The 18,282-nt window shown below is 32.7% G+C and overlaps 1 protein-coding gene across 1 annotated transcript in view; it reads left to right on the forward strand.

The window, feature by feature from the left end:
* The window catches only part of LOC109835331, a 16,327-nt gene continuing 6,626 nt past the window's right edge, over positions 8,582-18,282 (forward strand). The window contains exons 1-2 of the mRNA XM_020403309.1: positions 8,582-8,865; positions 8,911-9,177. Of these exons, the coding sequence (XP_020258898.1) occupies positions 8,582-8,865; positions 8,911-9,177 (551 nt within the window). The remainder of the gene's footprint in view (positions 8,866-8,910; positions 9,178-18,282) is intronic.

Raw genomic sequence — 18,282 nt, forward strand, 5'->3', positions numbered from 1 at the left:
TAAAAATACAGGTTTTCTAATCATTTTTCAAAAACAGGTAGTTTTCACAAACGAAATTCGTTTTTCCAAAAATTCCTTTTCAAACATGTTCATTTCATCATTTATAAACTTTCCCCAAAGTTTCACTATTTTTGGATATGAATTGATATTTGTAACGATTTCTCAAAACTGACCCAAAACCTGTCATTTTTCACATATCAGATTTCGGTCGACCGATACGGTCGACCGACGGCTGTCTGGTTTCTGAGAAACTTTCTAATGTTTTTTCCGGTCGACCGGAATTTACGTCGGTCGACCGAAATATCCATTCGGTCGACCGAATTTCACGTCGGTCGACCGCCAGCTTCAAGATATGTTTTCTCAGGGTTTTTGAACTAATCGGTCGACCGTACCGGTCGACCGACGCATTGACAAATGAGCCTAACGGCTAGTTTTTTCAAAATGGTTTTTTGGTCTTTTTCTTATTTTTAGCTGTTGCAATGGGGTGCTATATATACCCCATTGCTGCTCTTCCTCTATTTTAATTAAGAAATCCAAGTTTGCTATTTAACAAGTTGTTAATCTCGTTTAAGAGCTGTTTAAGAGTTGGTTTCGTTAATCAGTTTTCAAGAGAAGTTTTTCTACAACAAGAAGAGGCTTTCAAATCTTATTGAGATCATCATTTCCTCAGCTCTTCTTATTCATTGAGAAGTTTTCTAAACCCATTCTTATATAGCTTGTTATTTCACTTTCAATTGATTAAGCTATATTCATTGAGTTATATTTATTGAGTTTCATTCACTATTATCACACACACTTATTGAGCTTTATATTCTCATATTATATTGTGGGTTGTGGTGTGGGATTTAGTGAGTGTGAGCTTCATTGTGTTCTCACTTGTTAATTGAGAACAAATCATTGTATTCAACTTTTATTTATGAGAATCACTTGTACACCGAGAGAAGTGTGAGGAGAGAGAGACGGGGTCAAATCCAATAGGAGTGGCGTCGATTGACGAACCTAGGGAGAGGTTGTAATCGAGCACTTGAGGAGGAGGACACGGGCTAGATTCCTACACTTAGTGTGTAAAGTGTGATTATTGAGTGACTGTGTAGTGTGAGAGTTTTCGGTGAACTTGTAAACCGAGTGTGTAGAAGTTCCGGCTTCCAAACCGGATTGTGATAGTGGATATCTCCTCGAGGTGAGGAGCGGGGACGTAGGTCGTGGGGACCGAACCTCGTAAACATATCGTATGTTTGTGTTTTGCTTGTCTCACATTTTATTTGTGCATATTCTTATTACTCTTATTATTCTTATTGTTCTTATTGTTCATATCTATCTCTTGTAAGAATATATTGATCAACATAACTTTAATTGCTATTAATTGGGATTAGATTAGCATAAGACCCTAATCACCCCCCTCTAGGGTCTAACATTCATGACTCATCGAACTACGTCGACATCACCATGTCCCCGATCACTCCTCATTTAATGCTGATGTGATCCATCCTCCAATCGCCAGCTGACACCTGTAAAGTAAGTACTGATGCAGCCGCCAGCCCATGCTTCTTCACCGTCATCCTATGCTCGGCCATAATGTTGGTTTTACCCTTTTGGTATTACTATAAATATAGGTATTATTCTAACATGAAGGAGGTGGACAAATCTGATTTTCTGAGAGAGATCTACAAATTATGCTGCACACACAAGAACTCTCATAGTTCTTTACTTTCTCCACTCAAGTTCGCCAGTTGACTTGATCGTCGAAAGAATCATGGGGGAACCAGTCCCCGTCCTCTCACGAGTTTCAATATGTGCAAACTTTCAGCCACTCAACTCAGAATTGGATATTCGAGAAAGGAAGCGGCCCCTCATCAACCTCATCCAATCACAAATTTAATTGACTGTGTGATCACTTAACATCAACAATAGCATTATAGAAAAGAATCTAGCATGCTCTTACAATTTATAATAATTTTAAAATACTTTAAAATAAAATGAATATTCGATCATTTTCCTTGTTCTCCTCTACAACTATATTGACTCTTGGTTAACTCTCGAACCCCAAATCTTAAATCAATATGTAACAAAAAATTATGTGTTAAAGAGATTATGAATAAGACGGGTAAAGAAAAAATAATAATCTATTCAATTTCTCTACTTATCCTTCAACTGTTTAAAAAAATATTTCGCCCAAAAGAGAATTGTCCAAAATTATGAATTATAGATAAGAGAGGACATAAATAAAGCATCACAACAAAATAATTATCCAAGTTAATCATATATTAAATTACATTAATTATCATAAAAGTGATTGAGAAATAAAGGATGAAAATAAAAAAAATCGTTCATTTACCAACGAAACAATAAGGAAAAGAGAAAAGATATGAGGTTTACCGAGCACGGACTATCTTTCATGGTAGTAATTGATTTCTTTTTTTAGTAGATAGAACCCCTATGTGAAGACGAGGAAGACGATAAATGAAGAGGTAGAAGACAACACCTCCGAGATAGTCAAAGTGAAAATGATAGAATTTCTATATAGGAAAAATTAGCACATATATAGAACCTTTTTTGATTATTTTGAGTTAAAGATTTTAGTTGATTAAGACTATATATTATATTAATAAATGGAATCTCTTCTCACATATTACATTATTTCCATTTTGGGTTAATAGATACGCTATTTCTCATGCAAGATATGCTATTTTTCATAAAAAAAAAGCAAAAATGCGTATCTTATAAAGATATAGTAGTTTGATGCACATCTGACATGTTGGATAGCATGTTCCTAATATGTTTCCTAATTTGTTTTGCTAACAGATTATTGAGATTTCTAATCTATTTTGATAACAGGATTCCAAATATGTTTTGGTAACAGGTTATTAGGATTCCTAATCTGTTTTGTTTTTTGTTTTAGAATTCCTAGTATGTTTTTGGTTTTAGGATTTCTATATATATGGAAATGATTGGAAGATAGAATAGAGTAGCGAATTCAGGATATTTGGAGCACAGAAAATAGGTATTTTCTGAGCTATTGGTTAGGGTTTTATTAGGAGAGAATTAGAGATTTGTTGGTGAGATTAATTAGTGAGTTCGAGTGATTTGTAATCTCAGTTTGTACTCTTCTTCTCTATTAGTGAAAACATTATCTCCTTCTTGCCCCGTGGATGTAGGAAACTTGCCTAACCACGTTAAAATTAATTGTTTGTATTTGTGCCGTTATTTTGATTTGGTTGGCCTTTATCTCGGCGTTTATTTTGGTTTCTCGAAGCACATCGGTTTGGTTTTGGTTTCCACTATACATAACATGGTATCAGAGATCGGGCTACGCTTGGGCTATTTGGAGGAGTAGATCGTTTTGAAGGCTTGTCTAGGGCTTCGTTTGGTGATAAAGGTGTGATCTTTTTGGTAAAGACTCTATCTTTTTAGTTTGGATCTATTCTTCGTTTGTTCCGCATTGGTTTGTTGGTGCTTTGAGATAGATGGTCGAGAAAGAAGAAGTTAAGGCTGGGATATTGGATTATTGAGAAGTGCCTTGACCTGCATATTGAAGTCCTTTAAGCATATTGGTATGAGCAAGGAGACCGAGATGGAGTTTGGCACCTCTATTCAACGATTAAGAGGTCTTCTAGGTGGTGTACATTTAGGCATTTAGGGACCTTCCAAGGAGACATTATTGGGAGGTAAGCGGTATTTAGTTTCTACAGTTAGGGACTGTTATAGGCATTGGTAGGTTGTAACCAAGTCCCGTTGGTTTGAAGTCCTAGAAGTCAATAACAGATAGAGGAAGTGTATTGGCAGAAAGGTGATCCGTTGTTTTGATTTTGGTAGGGGTCCTTTCTTGTGTTTGTGCCTAGCTCACGATAGTTTGAGACACTTCACTAGAGAGGAAACATTGGGATGACAAGATGAGATGACAATTTTGATGGATCGTTCCTTACTGGAGGAGGATCGGCGTTTGATGTCGAGCATTGGTTTTGGTGTTCGAGCTTCCAAATATTTGGGTCATCTTAGTCATATATTGCCGACTACTGTGTTTGGAGTTATTGGATTTGGTAAAGCTGCTTCAGATTTTAGGTTGCATCGGATGTTTGGTTGCCTAATATTTGGTCATATCGAGGATGCGAGATTTGATCCGATTGCACATCTGGAATTCAGAGGCTCGTTTGGTTATCAGTTGGGAGACTCTGATTTTATTCTGAGCAGGTATGTCATATTTGACTCTCGATAGGTGGAGAGTGTTTATCAGATCATTAGGATATAACAACGGATGGAGGGTGATGCTACTCCATATTGGGTGGAGATTACTCTACATACTCCAGATCATACTGTATCGTTTGGGATTCTAGCTGAGGTGACACAGTTTAGGGATCATAGTGATGTGGATGCAGATGATGAGTTGGTTGATTCGAGTGCAGCTGGTGGACATAGTTTGGATTTGGATATGGCCGTTAGTTCACCTCAGGTGGAGGTGTTTGGTTTATTTCACTTTGGGGCCATTGAGAGAGCTATCAGCTGCAGATTTGTTGATGATGTTGGAAAAGGGTTGCGAACTCTTCTAGTTGATTGATGGCCTTTGGAGGCTATTTGGTGAACTACGTGAAGGCTTGATTCCTTGGGCAAGAGGATACGTAGGCGGTCATTTATGATGTAGCCGGTTTGGTGAGTTGATACCGACATTTGGAGTTTGTTCGCATTCTTGTTTGGGTTCTCAATTTATTGTAGATTGAGTTCGTTGTCGTGGATTTGTTCCACTTCGTACTGGACACAACCAGTGAGATGTTTGGTTGATATTGGTGCCAGCTCAGTTTTGGGAAAACTTTACCGAGGTGGAGAATTGTTGGATAACATGTTCTTCTAATTTGTTTTGGTAACAAGTTATTAGGATTCCTAATCTGTTTTGGTAACATGATTCTAAATCTATTTTGGTAACATGTTATTAGGATTCCTAATCTGTTTTGTTTTTAGTTTTAGAATTCCTAGTATATTTTTGGTTTTAGGATTTCTATATATATGAAAATGATTAGAATATAGAATAGAGTAGCGAATTGGGGATATTTGGAGCACAGAAAAGAGGTATTTTCTGAGCTATTGGTTAGGGTATTATTTGGAGATAATTAGAGATTTGTTGGTGAGATTAATTAGTGAGTTTGAGTAATTTGTAATCTCAGTTTGTACTCTTATTCTCTATTAGTGAAAACCTCATCCCCTTCTTACCCCGTGGACGTAGACAACTTACCGAACCACGTTAAAATTGGTTGTTTGTGTTTGTGTCGTTATTTTGATTTGGTTGGCCTTTATCTTAGCGTTTGTTTTGGTTTCTCGAAGCACATTAGTTTGGTTTTGGCTTCCGCCGCACACAACATACATGCAGTTAATGATCTAAATGATAAAATTAATTTATCTTCTTCAATGCTAAATATTATTTTATTTCATGAAATGACACTATTTATACACACACACACACACACACACATATATATATATATATATATATAATATTCATCAGAGAAGCAAATTGTAGTTTTGTGAATTGTTTATTATCAACTCTTCCAATTTTTCTAAAAAAAAATCTTTCAATTTCCCTTTTAGATTAAAATTACAACATTTAATAAATGTGAATTAGTATATTTATATTTTCTACTAATTATATATCAATGAAGACCGTATCGACTCTATTTATATATGACAATTTATTGTGCTACATATTGATAAACGATCAAGTTAATCATATAATTCTTAATCAAACTAAAGTCGATCAATAAAGTAATCATTTTTCATAATTTCTTTAAATGAACAAAATTTTGTATAAACTAGTGATAATTATCGTCACAATTAGATATTATACCAGACAAAAATGCAAACGTACAATGATCTCTTTTGCTCTTTCTCGGAATGGATAAGTTTAACTAAACTTATTTTTCAAGCTACTTCTACACTACTACACATAAAGTGAGGGTCTTGCTATATAGATTGCCATAAAAAATGATGAATAAGCAAGGTCAATATATATAATTAATTGCATGACATAGTAGTTTGGGAGAAGTTTTAAAAGTATGTTCTAGTCATGACTACACATAGTAGTTTGGGAGACGTTTTAAAAGTTTTAAAAGCAAGGAAAATAGTTATAATTATGCAAATATTTCATTCATGGTTTACATATATCACTTAAGTCCAATAACACAGTGTTAGGCGCATGGTATGGCAGTAAAAAAAAGTAGCCTATCAAATCACTGGATAGAGCTTTAAAGGGCAATTCATATTGAAAAGCATCAAATGCAAATGTTATAGTCAAATATTTATTTTCATCGTTTGGTTAGGAAAAATAGTTAAAATTTACATTATATTTGTATTTTATAGGAAAATTATACCATCCGTTGCAACCAATAGCGAGGACCATGTAGCAAATGATACAAGTCCTACAATTAAATTAAAAAAACCTCACACCATCATGTTAGAGAATTCTAGCTCAAAATGCAAGTTATTTTATAATTAAAATTAAACAAAGAATTAATTTTCACTGAATACAATTTTCACTAATTTGCAATGAATACAATTTTTACTAATTTGCAATGAATACAATTTTCACAGCATAATGAAAATCCAATAGTTTATACAACAAACAAACATCAAATCTAGACTTCAAATTTATTTTTTGATAATAAACTCCTTCTGATGTAACTTGTAATCTATCGCCTCACATATAATAAAATCGCGCTCTCTCTTTCTGCCCGTGGATGTAGCTAACACAATGTTAGTAAACCACGTAAATCTGTATCTTCAATCTTCACTTTCTTATTATTTTTCTCGCATCCGTACCAACAAACTGCTATCAGAGCTCGGTTCCGAATCCGGCGAGAAATATGTCTGGTGCTTTAGACGTGAAGATCGATAAGTTCAATAGGAGAAACAGTTTTAGTTTATGGCAGATCAAGATGCGTGCTTTGCTAAAACAGCAAGGCCTCTGAGCACCACTTTTGAAGGGAAAATCGAAAGCAATTGATGATAATGAGATGGTCATTCTCAAGGAGAAGGCACATTCAACCATCATGCGGATGTTATCTGATGAAGTCATCACGAAAGTTACTAATGAGGATATTGTCGCTGGTGTGGTTGAAGTTGGAGAGTCTTTACATGATGAAATATTTAACCAATAAGTTGTTTCTGAAACAACATTTGTTCAGTCTCTGTATGCAAGAAGGTACACCCCTTAAGGATCACTTAGATGAATTGAAAACGATTTTACTCGAATTGTAAAATATCAATGTTAAAATTGATGATGAGGATGCTGGGTTGATTCTGTTGGTATCCTTGCCCTTGTCGTATGAGAATTTTGTGCAATCTTTTATTGTTGGGAAAGATTCCATCTCTCTAGAAGAAGTTAGGTCATCGCTTCATTCTAGAGAATTACGCCAAAAGGCTGTTGGTGGAGTTACAGATCAATCTGCTGGGTTAGTGACTACTGCTGGGAAAGGTCAGGGAAAATCTGACAAAAAGAAAAATAAGAAAAATTCAAAATCAAAGAGTCCTAAGCCCAGAGATATCTATAACTACCATAAGGAACTTGGACACTGGAAGAATAATTGCCCTAAGAAGAAGAAATAGTAGGAAAAGAAACAAGCTTCTGCTACTGTTGCACAAGACACCAATTTGGAGGATGATCTGACCTTGGTTGCTGAAGAATAGTTACATCCAGTCAATAATTGGGTTCTGGATTCTGGATGCTCATACCACATATGTCCAAGCAAAGAGTGGTTTGCAACTTATCAAAAGCTAGATGGAGAAAATGTTATTATGAGTAATGATGTTGTTTGCAAAACAGTTGGAATCGGCTCTATCAAGACCAGGGCACATGATGGTGTACTTCATACACTTACTGATGTCAGACATGTTCTAGAGATGAAGAAAAATCTGATATCACTTAATGTTCTGGACAAAAAGGGATATCAGTTCCGAGGTGAAGGTGGAGTTTTGTGTATTTGTAAGGGTGATTTAGTGATACTAAAAGGTATCAAGTAAGGTACCTTGTAAGTCCTACAGGGTTCAACAGTGACCGATTCTGTTGCTGTAGCATCTTCTTTAGAAAATCGCCAATCTGACATAGCCAAGTTGTGCCACATGCAACTTAGCCATATGGGTGAAAGGGGAATGCAAATTCTGTCCAAGAGGGATCTTCTTCAAGGCCACAAGATTAAAAATCTTGAGTTCTGAGCACTGTGTCTTCGGGAAACAACATCACAACAAGTTTGGTAGGGTAGTTCACAGGACTAAGAACACTCTTGATTACATCCACTCTGATTGTTGGGGTCCATCCTGTGTTGAGTCCTTGGGAGATAGCAAGTATTTCTTATATGTGATTGATGATTATTCAAGGATGACTTGGATTTTCATGATGAAGCATAAAGAACAAGGCTTTCAAGAACTTCAAGCAGTGGGTGACATTGGTGGAAATCAGATAGGGAAGAAGATCAAAAGGCCGCAAACTGATAATGGTCTGGAATTTTGTTCACCTGAGTTCGATGAGTGTTGCAGAGATAAAGAGATTGCGAGGCACCACACAGTCAGAAATACGCCATAACAGAATGGTGTAGCAGAACGCATGAATCAGACATTGCTAGAGAGAGCTCGTTGCATGCTCTCTAACGCTGGATTGAGTAGACGTTTTTGGACTGAGGTTGTTACTACAACATGTTATTTGATCAACCACGGGCCTCACATAGGTATTGATTGCAATACACCTTATGAGGTATGGTCTCGAAAGCCTGCTGATTACTCTAATCTAAAAGTTTTTGGTTGTCCTACTTATTATCATGTTAGTAAGGGTAAGCTAGAACTGAGAGAAAAGAAGAGAGTATTTGTAGGCTATGGTGATGGGGTGAAAGGGTATAGAATTTAGTCTCCATATGAGAAGAAAGTTATACTCAGTAGGAGTGTGACCTTTGATGAGGATTCTATGCTTAACCCATCTGTGAAGTCTTCTGTTGCAGTTGAAAATAACAGTGCCCAAAATCAGGTAGAGCTTGAAGTGTCACAGAATATAGATGAGCTAAGGCAGAAACTTCAAGTTCATCAACAACATCTAGAAATAGAAACTCAACATTCAGAAGCTCGGCCATATAGTATAGCTGTTGATCGACCAAGAAGAACTGAAGTTGGTCCTCCGAAGAGATATGGGTTTGAGGATATGGCTGTTAGGTCTCATATTTATGAGCCTACTATCTAACCTAGTTTTGATGATTAAAAACAATTTCTAATAATGTTTGTCGAGTGTTTATATTTAATTATTAAGTATTCTACACAAAAATCCTCTGTTGGAGGTTGGTTGGACTTACGCCTACACAATCACATCCTGTTGGAGGTTGGATGGATTGCGCCTTAACGATATCATTCAATGGAGGTTGGAAGGATATATGAATGAAGCCATCGCAATTCAAGTCAAGATTCATCATCGCTTCATCTGCAAACCAAGATAGCTATTAAAGATCATTTGCTTTGGGTATATTAGTTTTTAGTTTATACTTTATGTGTTAATGCTTAAAGCTCATATCATACACATACACATTATTTTGTTTTGTTATATTATATGATTTTTTGAGAAAATAACTCACTCTTGTTTTATTGACTTTATGATACAGTTTTACATCTTTTATAAAGTCTATAAATCCAGTAAAAAAATCTCAAAGTTTGCTTGAAAAAATTTCATCAAAAAACAAGTGTTTAGAGATTTCGTATTTTGAATAATTTGCAAAATACATGAGTTTTCACAATTGAGAAATGAAATTAAAAAAATTTCTTCTCTAACATGTTTATTATCATATATACAAACATTTTCCTAAGTTTTATTAATTTTGGAGTTGTTTTGTTATTTTAAATTAAATTTACAAAAATAAGTTTTTAGCAGTTTTCAGAATCTTTGATATCTATTTTAAAATAGTGATTTATCACAAATAGAAAATGATATTTCATAAATTCTTTCTCTAACATGTTTATCTACAAGTTTAGAAATGTTTTTTAAAATTTCATGATTTTTAGAGTTGATTTGCTATTTTTAATTAATTTTATAAATTCAGCTATGCAGATTTTCATGTTTCAGATTCTATGAACAGTGTCAGTGAACAGTGCAGTCGACCGAACACTGTTCATCGGTCGACCGAATAATAATCCATTGTAATAATGGCTAGTTTTTCTAGATTTTGGTTTTTGGTATTTTCTTAGGTTTTGGTCTATTGTTTTGAGCAACTATAAATACCCTTCAGTCCTTAACACTAAGAACTATCCAATAAAAGTTTTAAAATAACTTATATTTATATTTCTTGTTGATTATCTTTTCATTAAGCTAGATTTTATATTAAGTTTAACTTGACTATTGCTTATTGTTTCACACACTACCATTAAGCTTGAGTATTTTTATATATTATATAATTTGGGTTGTGGGTGTGATTGAGTGAGCTTACATGTAGTTCTCATTTTTGTAATGGAGAACAAACCATTTTTATGGTGCTTAATTATGAGATCACATTGTAATACACAAGGACATCGAGAAAAGCGGTTGGGAGACACGAGGTCAATTCTAAGAGGAGTGACGTTGTTAGTAAAGCCTAGAGAGAGGTGGTAAATCCAAGTACTTGAGGAAGGTGACACAGGCTAGGCCAACACTTAGAGGGTGTATTGTGTGATTACAATTATGTGTATTGTAAATATTTACCAGTGAGCATTGAAAATCGATTATGTAGCCATTTGTGAAGATAGTGGAGATTCTCCTCGAGGGTGAGGAGCGGAGACGTAGGTCGATGGTGATCGAACTCTGTGATCATATTATGTGTTTGCGTTTGAAAAGCTATTAAATAGTTTTAATTTGATATTAATATCGGATTAGATTAGGATATACCCTATTTATCCCCCTCTAGGGTATTTTTATTTGGTATCAGAGCTTGGTGCTCTTTGATTTGTGGCTTAATCACCTAGAGTCAAAGATCCTCGCTTTGTATTATTGCTAATCTAGTTTTATGATTATTCATCTTACTTGCATATATTTATTATGAACATGAATAGTACACCTAGTTTAGGTTATGCTATTAACAATGCTCCTAAATTAAATGATTTTCTCTATGATCAACGGTGTGTTAGATTAAACTCTTTGTTAGATCTAAATATTTTGATTTATAAAAAATTATCGATTGTGCTTATGTTGTAACCACGTTGGAGAAATCCAAGTGGAGCAAAAATGAGAAGAAAATATTTACAATGAATAAGCTTTTGTTAGAATTTTTATTTAATACTTTTGATTTATCTATATCTAACAAGCTTGATTATTTTAATAGTTCTTACAAATTATGGACATTTATAGAAGCACATCAAGAAAACTTGGAGGAGATCCGACGGAGTTTGGCAGATTCTACTTCAAGTACTATTGGAGCTTCATTGTGCACACGACCACTAGATGATAGCCCTAGTGAGGTATGCGAGTCTGATTCTGATGATGATTTATCTATTCATGAACTCACTTGTGCATATGAATGTTTAATGCATGCCTATAACAAATTGCATCTTAACTTTAAAAATTTGCAAAGCAAGCATGTAAATTTGAAATCCGATCATGAATCACTAGCATCTAAATTTGATACTATTGCTAAAGAAAATGTGATCCTTAAAAAAACAATAAAAAATTAAAATTAGATCATATTGCCTTGACCTCTAAAGTTGCTAGTTTAACTCATGAAAAGAATAATGCTATGATAGAAGTAGAAGCAATTAGAAATGAATTTACATCATTTAAGAATAATCTTGTTTGCTCTACTTTCATTGTCAATGATGTTGTGCCTAATGATGAGTTGAATAATATTAAAAATCACATTTCTTCCTTAGACTCAACTCTAACAACATGCCTTGACAATAATAAGAAATTTATGAATATGTGTGGTAAGTCTTGTACAAATGATTCTAAATCTCATACACACTATGCACACATGTATAGCAAAGTTTTTAAATGCACCATTTATGTCTATAAAAGCCACCTTGTAAAATTTTGCTATGATGCACAAAAATCTACTAAATCTAATATTAATGCTCCTTGTGCATCTCATAAAATCTCTTCATCTCACACTTATACACATTGTCATTCACATGCACCAAATATTAATCATAAGTATGAGAATGTGTTTAAATGTGATTATTGTGGTAGGTTTGGCTATTTAGCCAAATTTTGTTTTGATTTGAGAAAAGTTTCACATTTACAAAATAATTTTAAAAGATCATCTTTGATTGCAAACGATTCTCGTGCACAAATAAATGGCCAACAAAATTAAATGCATCCATTTCATTGCACGTATTGCAAGAGAATGGGTCATTTGCATACTTATTGTTATGACCGTGTCCGTGCACAAAATACGCCCAAATAGGTTTATAACTCAAGGGCATTGGATTTAAATGGTAGGGGTCATGTCCCTAAACTTTCCGACAGCAAGAGTGTTTGGGTGCCTAAATAAGTTTGATTTTGAAATTAAGATTTTTAGTTTTTTATTTCTTGTTTTTGGAAAAACCTATTTGAAAACTTTTCAAGATATATATTGATCGAATTTTTACTCAAATGATTGTTTATTTTGATCAAGCAACATTTTTGAAAATTTATTTTATTTTTTTCATTTCATATTATTATTATTTGTTGGTTTTGACTTTGAAAGCATTGATTATGACAAATACTTTGCATAGTTGTAAGGATAGAGTCAAATTATTGTATGTTTTTAGCATTTGCAAGTTTTAAAATTTCAAACTATTTCAAATGCATGTTAGAAATGCTTTTCAAAATGTTTTTTAAATAAAAAGGTTTATGTTTGAGAAACCCTCCCGGATTTATTGATCCTCTTTTCCATATTATGTTTATCGAGTGTAAAAAGTTTCTATATGGGTTGATACAAGATCCAAGAGCTTGGCATGATTGCTTATCTAGTTTATCTTGTCAAAAATAATATTATTGATATTAATTGTTTTATCCTAAGCAAGTTTTTTATCTTTGTGGATGAAACAAATAAATATTTCGACAATTATTTTTGTGTGATCATGTAGATAGAAAAAGATATGCCCCTTATTTATATTGATACAAAATCTCAAAAAGTGGACATGTTTTTTAAGCCTCTTTATGAAGAAAATCTTTTATTATTTAAAAGAGGTAAATTGAGCATGTTTTTTGAATCGTGTTTGCATTCATATGGAAATATCTTTTCATGATTTATGACATTTGGCTTTCATGAATTTGTAAATTTTCATGATTTTCCATCATGGAGTTTCATAAATACTTTCACAGATATTTTTAATGCTTTCATGATTTTTTCTTCATTTAAATTTCCTTTCGTATCATTTTTGACTTCTCATGGATTTTCTCTTCATAAATATTTTTGGATATCGCCTTTGGATCCTCGTTTTGTAACTATTAAAACTTTATTAGTACTATTATTTTTAGGATTATTTTTTAGTATGCTTTTTATTAATATATCTACATTTGAGACTTTTATAAAATATTTCATGATGATAAATATATATTTGTGTATGTTTGCCTTATTCTTTCATTGATATATGCTTTAAGGCTTTTTGATAGGGGGAGCCTTCCCTATTTCTTTTCTTGTTTATACTCACCGTGCCTTTTTGATAGGGGGAGCTTTTGCTCTCATTCCTTCTTATTATTTTCCCCATTTTGATGTTGACAAAGGGAGAGAAACAAGTCAATTGTGAGTATATCACTCTATTGGTTTTATGTATGAGGATTATAATTTGTATATTCATTTGATATCATGCATATTTTATATACTATTTGTGTAGATTGTTTGTCATCATGAAAAGGGGGAGATTGTTAGGTCTCATATTTATGAGCGTACTATCTAATCTAGTTTTGATCATTAACAAACAATTTCTAACAACGTTTGTCAAGTGTTTATATTTGATTGTTAGGTATTCTATATAAAGATCCTCTGTCGGAGGTTGGTTGGACTTACGCCTAAACGACCACATCCTGTTGGAGGTTGGATGGATCGTGCCTTAATGATGACATACAATGAAGGTTGGAAGGATATCGGAATGAAGCCATCACAATTCAAGTCAAGATACATTATCACTTCATACACAAACCAAGATGACCTATTGAAGATCATTTGCCTTGGGTATATTAGTTTTTAGTTTATACTTTATGTGTTAATGCTTAAAGCTCATATCATACACATACACGTTATTTTGTTTTGTTACATTATATACTTCTTTGAGAAAATAACTCACTCTTATTTTATTGACTTTATGATACAGTTTTACATCTTTTATAAAGTCTATAAATCCATTAAAAAGAATCTCAAAGTTTTCTTGAAAGAATTTAATCAAAAAGCAAGTGTTTAGAGATTTTGTATTTTGAACAGTTTGCAAAATGCATAAGTTTTCACAATTGGGAAATGAAATTTAAAAAATTTCTTCTCTAACATGTTCATCATCATATATACAAACATTTTCCCAAATTTTATTAATTTTGGAGTTGTTTTGTTATTTTAAATTAAATTTACAAAAATAAGTTTTTAGTAGTTTTTAGAATCTTGGATATCTGTTTTAAAATAGTAATTTATCACAAATGGGAAGCGATATTTCATAAATTATTTCTCTAACATATTTATCTACATGTTTAGAAACATCTCTCAAAAGTTCACGATTTTTGGAATTGATTTGCTATTTTAATTAATTTTATAAAGTCAGCTATGAAGAATTTTAGGTTTTAGATTCTATGAACAGTGTCGGTGAAAAGTGCGGTCGACCGAACACTGTTCAATGGTTGACTGAACAGTAATCTATTGCAATAACTGCTAGTTTTTTCGGATTTTGATTTTTGGTATTTTTCTTGGGTTTTGGGCTATTGTTTTGAGCAACTATAAATACCCTTCAGTCCTCAATACTAAGAACTATGCAAAAAAGTTTTAAAAAAAGTTTACAAGGGTTTAGATTTGTTTAATTGTGTTTTCCAAGTTTTTATGTGAAGAGGTTTTCACAAGAGAAAGAAGAGATCATTTTTTTCGTGTTCGGGCTTCAATCTCAATCTCTCTCACTCTTGTTTTCAGAGAAGTTTTACTAAACTTAATTTCTAGTTTATATTTATATTTGTTGTTGATTATCTTTTTTATTAAGCTAGATTTTATATTAAGTTTAGCTTGATTATTGATAATCATATTTTATTATAATTTTATACCCTCATTATCTATTTTATATGAATAAATATACCACTAATAATTGTTTTTATCTTTTAATTGCAGGTTAATGAAGAATAAATCTCAAACTCCCATCTCTCAACAAAAACCCATTGATTAAATGAAGAAATGAAGCAAAGAAGCCCATTGAAAAATCAATTTCCAAAGTATCCAATAGCCCAAGTTAAGAAGAAGAATTAAATCCCAAGAAATACCAAAGCCCAAAGCCAAAACCAAAACAAATCAAGAATTATCCAAAAGCCCAAGTTGTCAAAAGCCCAACACAAGGAGGAAGCTCGGACAGAATTTGGAGTGGGCTGGACATCGATGCCAGCATCGATGGGGGCATCGATGCTAGCATCGATGCCCATATCGATGCCAGCATCGATACCCGTATCGATGCTGGCATCGATACAACGTACAGTTAGTTACAGATCTATGTCTGAAAATTAATGTTTTTGGATAAGATTTCAATCCAATGGCTCTCATTTACTGATGTTTACTATAAATAGGGGTAAAGAGTAAGGGGTTAGAGGTGTGAAAATTTTTGTAACTCCTTTTGGAGAGGAGGGCTACTCTTAATTGAGAAGGCCTTCCAAATTCATAACTTTTTATTATAATTAATAATAATAATTTTTTTACCACTTTAAATATTTCTTCTCTTTGCTGCATGATGAAGATGAAGATGTAGAATTATTTAGATGTTTGCATTTCTTTTCTTTTTCTATTTTATTTCTTTTTTATTACTTATTAGTTTAGATTTATTTCTATGCTTATAGTTAGATTTTATTTTCTTGTTAAATAGCCAAGAGGCTAGAACCCTCTTGCCTTAGATTTATTTCATGCTTATAGATTAGATTTATTTCATGCTTATAGAGTATATTTATTTTCTTGCATTTAATTCTTACAATTTATTTTATAGTTTAGATTTATTTTATGCTTATAGAGTAGATTTATTTTCTTGCATTTAATTCTTGCAATTTATTTTGTAGTTTATATTTTGTAATTTATTTTGTAGTTAGATTTTAATTTCTTGTACTATTCACCTTGAGGCTAGAACCCTCTTGGATTTAGATTCTTTTTGTTTATTTTCATTTTGTTTGATTCGCTTTTAGGCTAGAACCCTCTAGGGAATCACCCTTTTCTAAAGAAGTGAGTTCAATTTAAGATCACCCATATCTATAATTGAATCCTCCATCTTTAATTTCTTGCATTTTCTTTTATTCTTGAATTTTATTTTTCATTCTTGATTTTTAACGCACCATTTTCACTCTCTCAATCTCTTCACAATCACATTCACTCATCACTCCTATTTGTCACGCACACAACATAAGAACCGATTTTATATTTTCTTCTACAAAACACCTTCCTCGTGGATCGATATCTTTATACTATAACTTGACACGGTTGTGCACTTGCAATATTTTTGGTACATGTTTATGCCGCATCAAGTTTTCAGCGCCATTGCCGGGGAAGGTGCTTAAGTAGGTTTTAATTATTTTGGTTCTTTAACTTGTGTGTTTTTTGTGAAGGAAACACTTGGAGCTTGAAGATCGCGGATTGGAGAGCTAGGGGTTTTAATTATTTTGGTTCTTTAACTTTTGTGTTTATTGTGAAGGAAACGCTTGGAGCTTGAAGATCGCGGATTGGAGAACTAGGATTTGAAGATTTGTTTTCGGGTAAGTCTTCTTTCTAGCATTTTCAATTCCACCCCTTTTAGTTAGCTTCACAATTAGAGACAATTAGGATTAAAAAAAAGATTTTATTTTTGTTGACCATAATAAAATCCATCTTTCTCTTGGACATTTACTAACAAGATAATAAATTCAAACAAATCCCCCCTTCTCATTTGTTTGATTGTTAACCCTAATTAAAAAAAGATTTTTTTTCTTTTCCATCCTTTTTAGTTACTTTTAATTCATAGGGTTGCATTTCATATTGTTAGTAGGAATTCACCAAGTGATTTGAGCATCTTGATTTGGCACACACTTAAAAATATTTTTAAGGGCAAAACCCCATAATCAAGATAAGGTGAGGGATTTCATCACCCTTTTCTTAGCCCACAAATCACTAATTCCTCACTTCACAAACCCAATCCTACTAAAACTCATTAGACGTTGGCCCCTAAGGATTCGAGCTTAATAAGGAACAAGAAATCCTTAAGTGAACCGGTTTAAATTTTCTCAGATTAGTTGGTGTCTAAGGTAAGGTTTAGGGGTTGTGTAAAGCGCCCCGCAAGGAACGAGGTACTTAATTGAGTAAAGCGCTCCGCAAGGAAAGAGGTACTTAATTGATCTCTGATCACCCTCTAGTACTATCCTTACCTGGCTAACTACCTGGGTAAAACTTTAATCTTTTCACTGTAGGAGTTTTTAGTTAGGAGCTGGTCTAGTTGAGTTAGGCTAAACCCTAAAATTAGAGTGATTGAAAAGTGATTGCTTTGATTTGTTTTAGTTAGGATTTTTCTTTTTCTTTAACTTCTCATATATTAAAAAAAAGAAAAAAAACTAATTTTCTTTCCTTAAAAAAAACTAATTTTTTCTTTCCTTAAAAAAAAAATTGGCTTCCCTGGGATAATTTTCCTTCCTTTTATAAAAAAAACGAACTTTAAAAAAAAGGATTTGTTTTAATTAGGTTTTTCCTTTCTCTTCTCAAAAAAAAACTACTTTTTTCTTTCTTTCCAAAAAAAAAAAAAAAAAAATTTCCTTTACAAAAAAAAAAAATCTAAAAAAAAAGATATATATATATATATACATATTTCCTCATTTTGCTTTTCACATATATAAAAAAAAGAAATATTTCGAATAGTTTCTCAAAAAAATAATACATATATAGATGTTTATTAAAAAAAATTATATACATATTTCCTCATTAAAAAAAGGAAAAAAAATAAATACATATTTTCTCACCTTTTTGTTTTTCACTTAAAAAAAACCACACCAAAAATTTGAATAAGTAACATAGTTAAAAAAGAAATTACTTACAATTTTCCTCTTTTTTTTTTGATTTCTTCATCCTCATACTAACAGTAATTGCAGATCCTTATCATCATTATCAACCGAACAAATGTAAGTTCTTCAATTTTATCTGC

The sequence above is a fragment of the Asparagus officinalis genome, chromosome 3, assembly GCF_001876935.1.
Source record: "Asparagus officinalis chromosome 3, Aspof.V1, whole genome shotgun sequence".
Lineage (NCBI taxonomy): Eukaryota > Viridiplantae > Streptophyta > Magnoliopsida > Asparagales > Asparagaceae > Asparagus > Asparagus officinalis.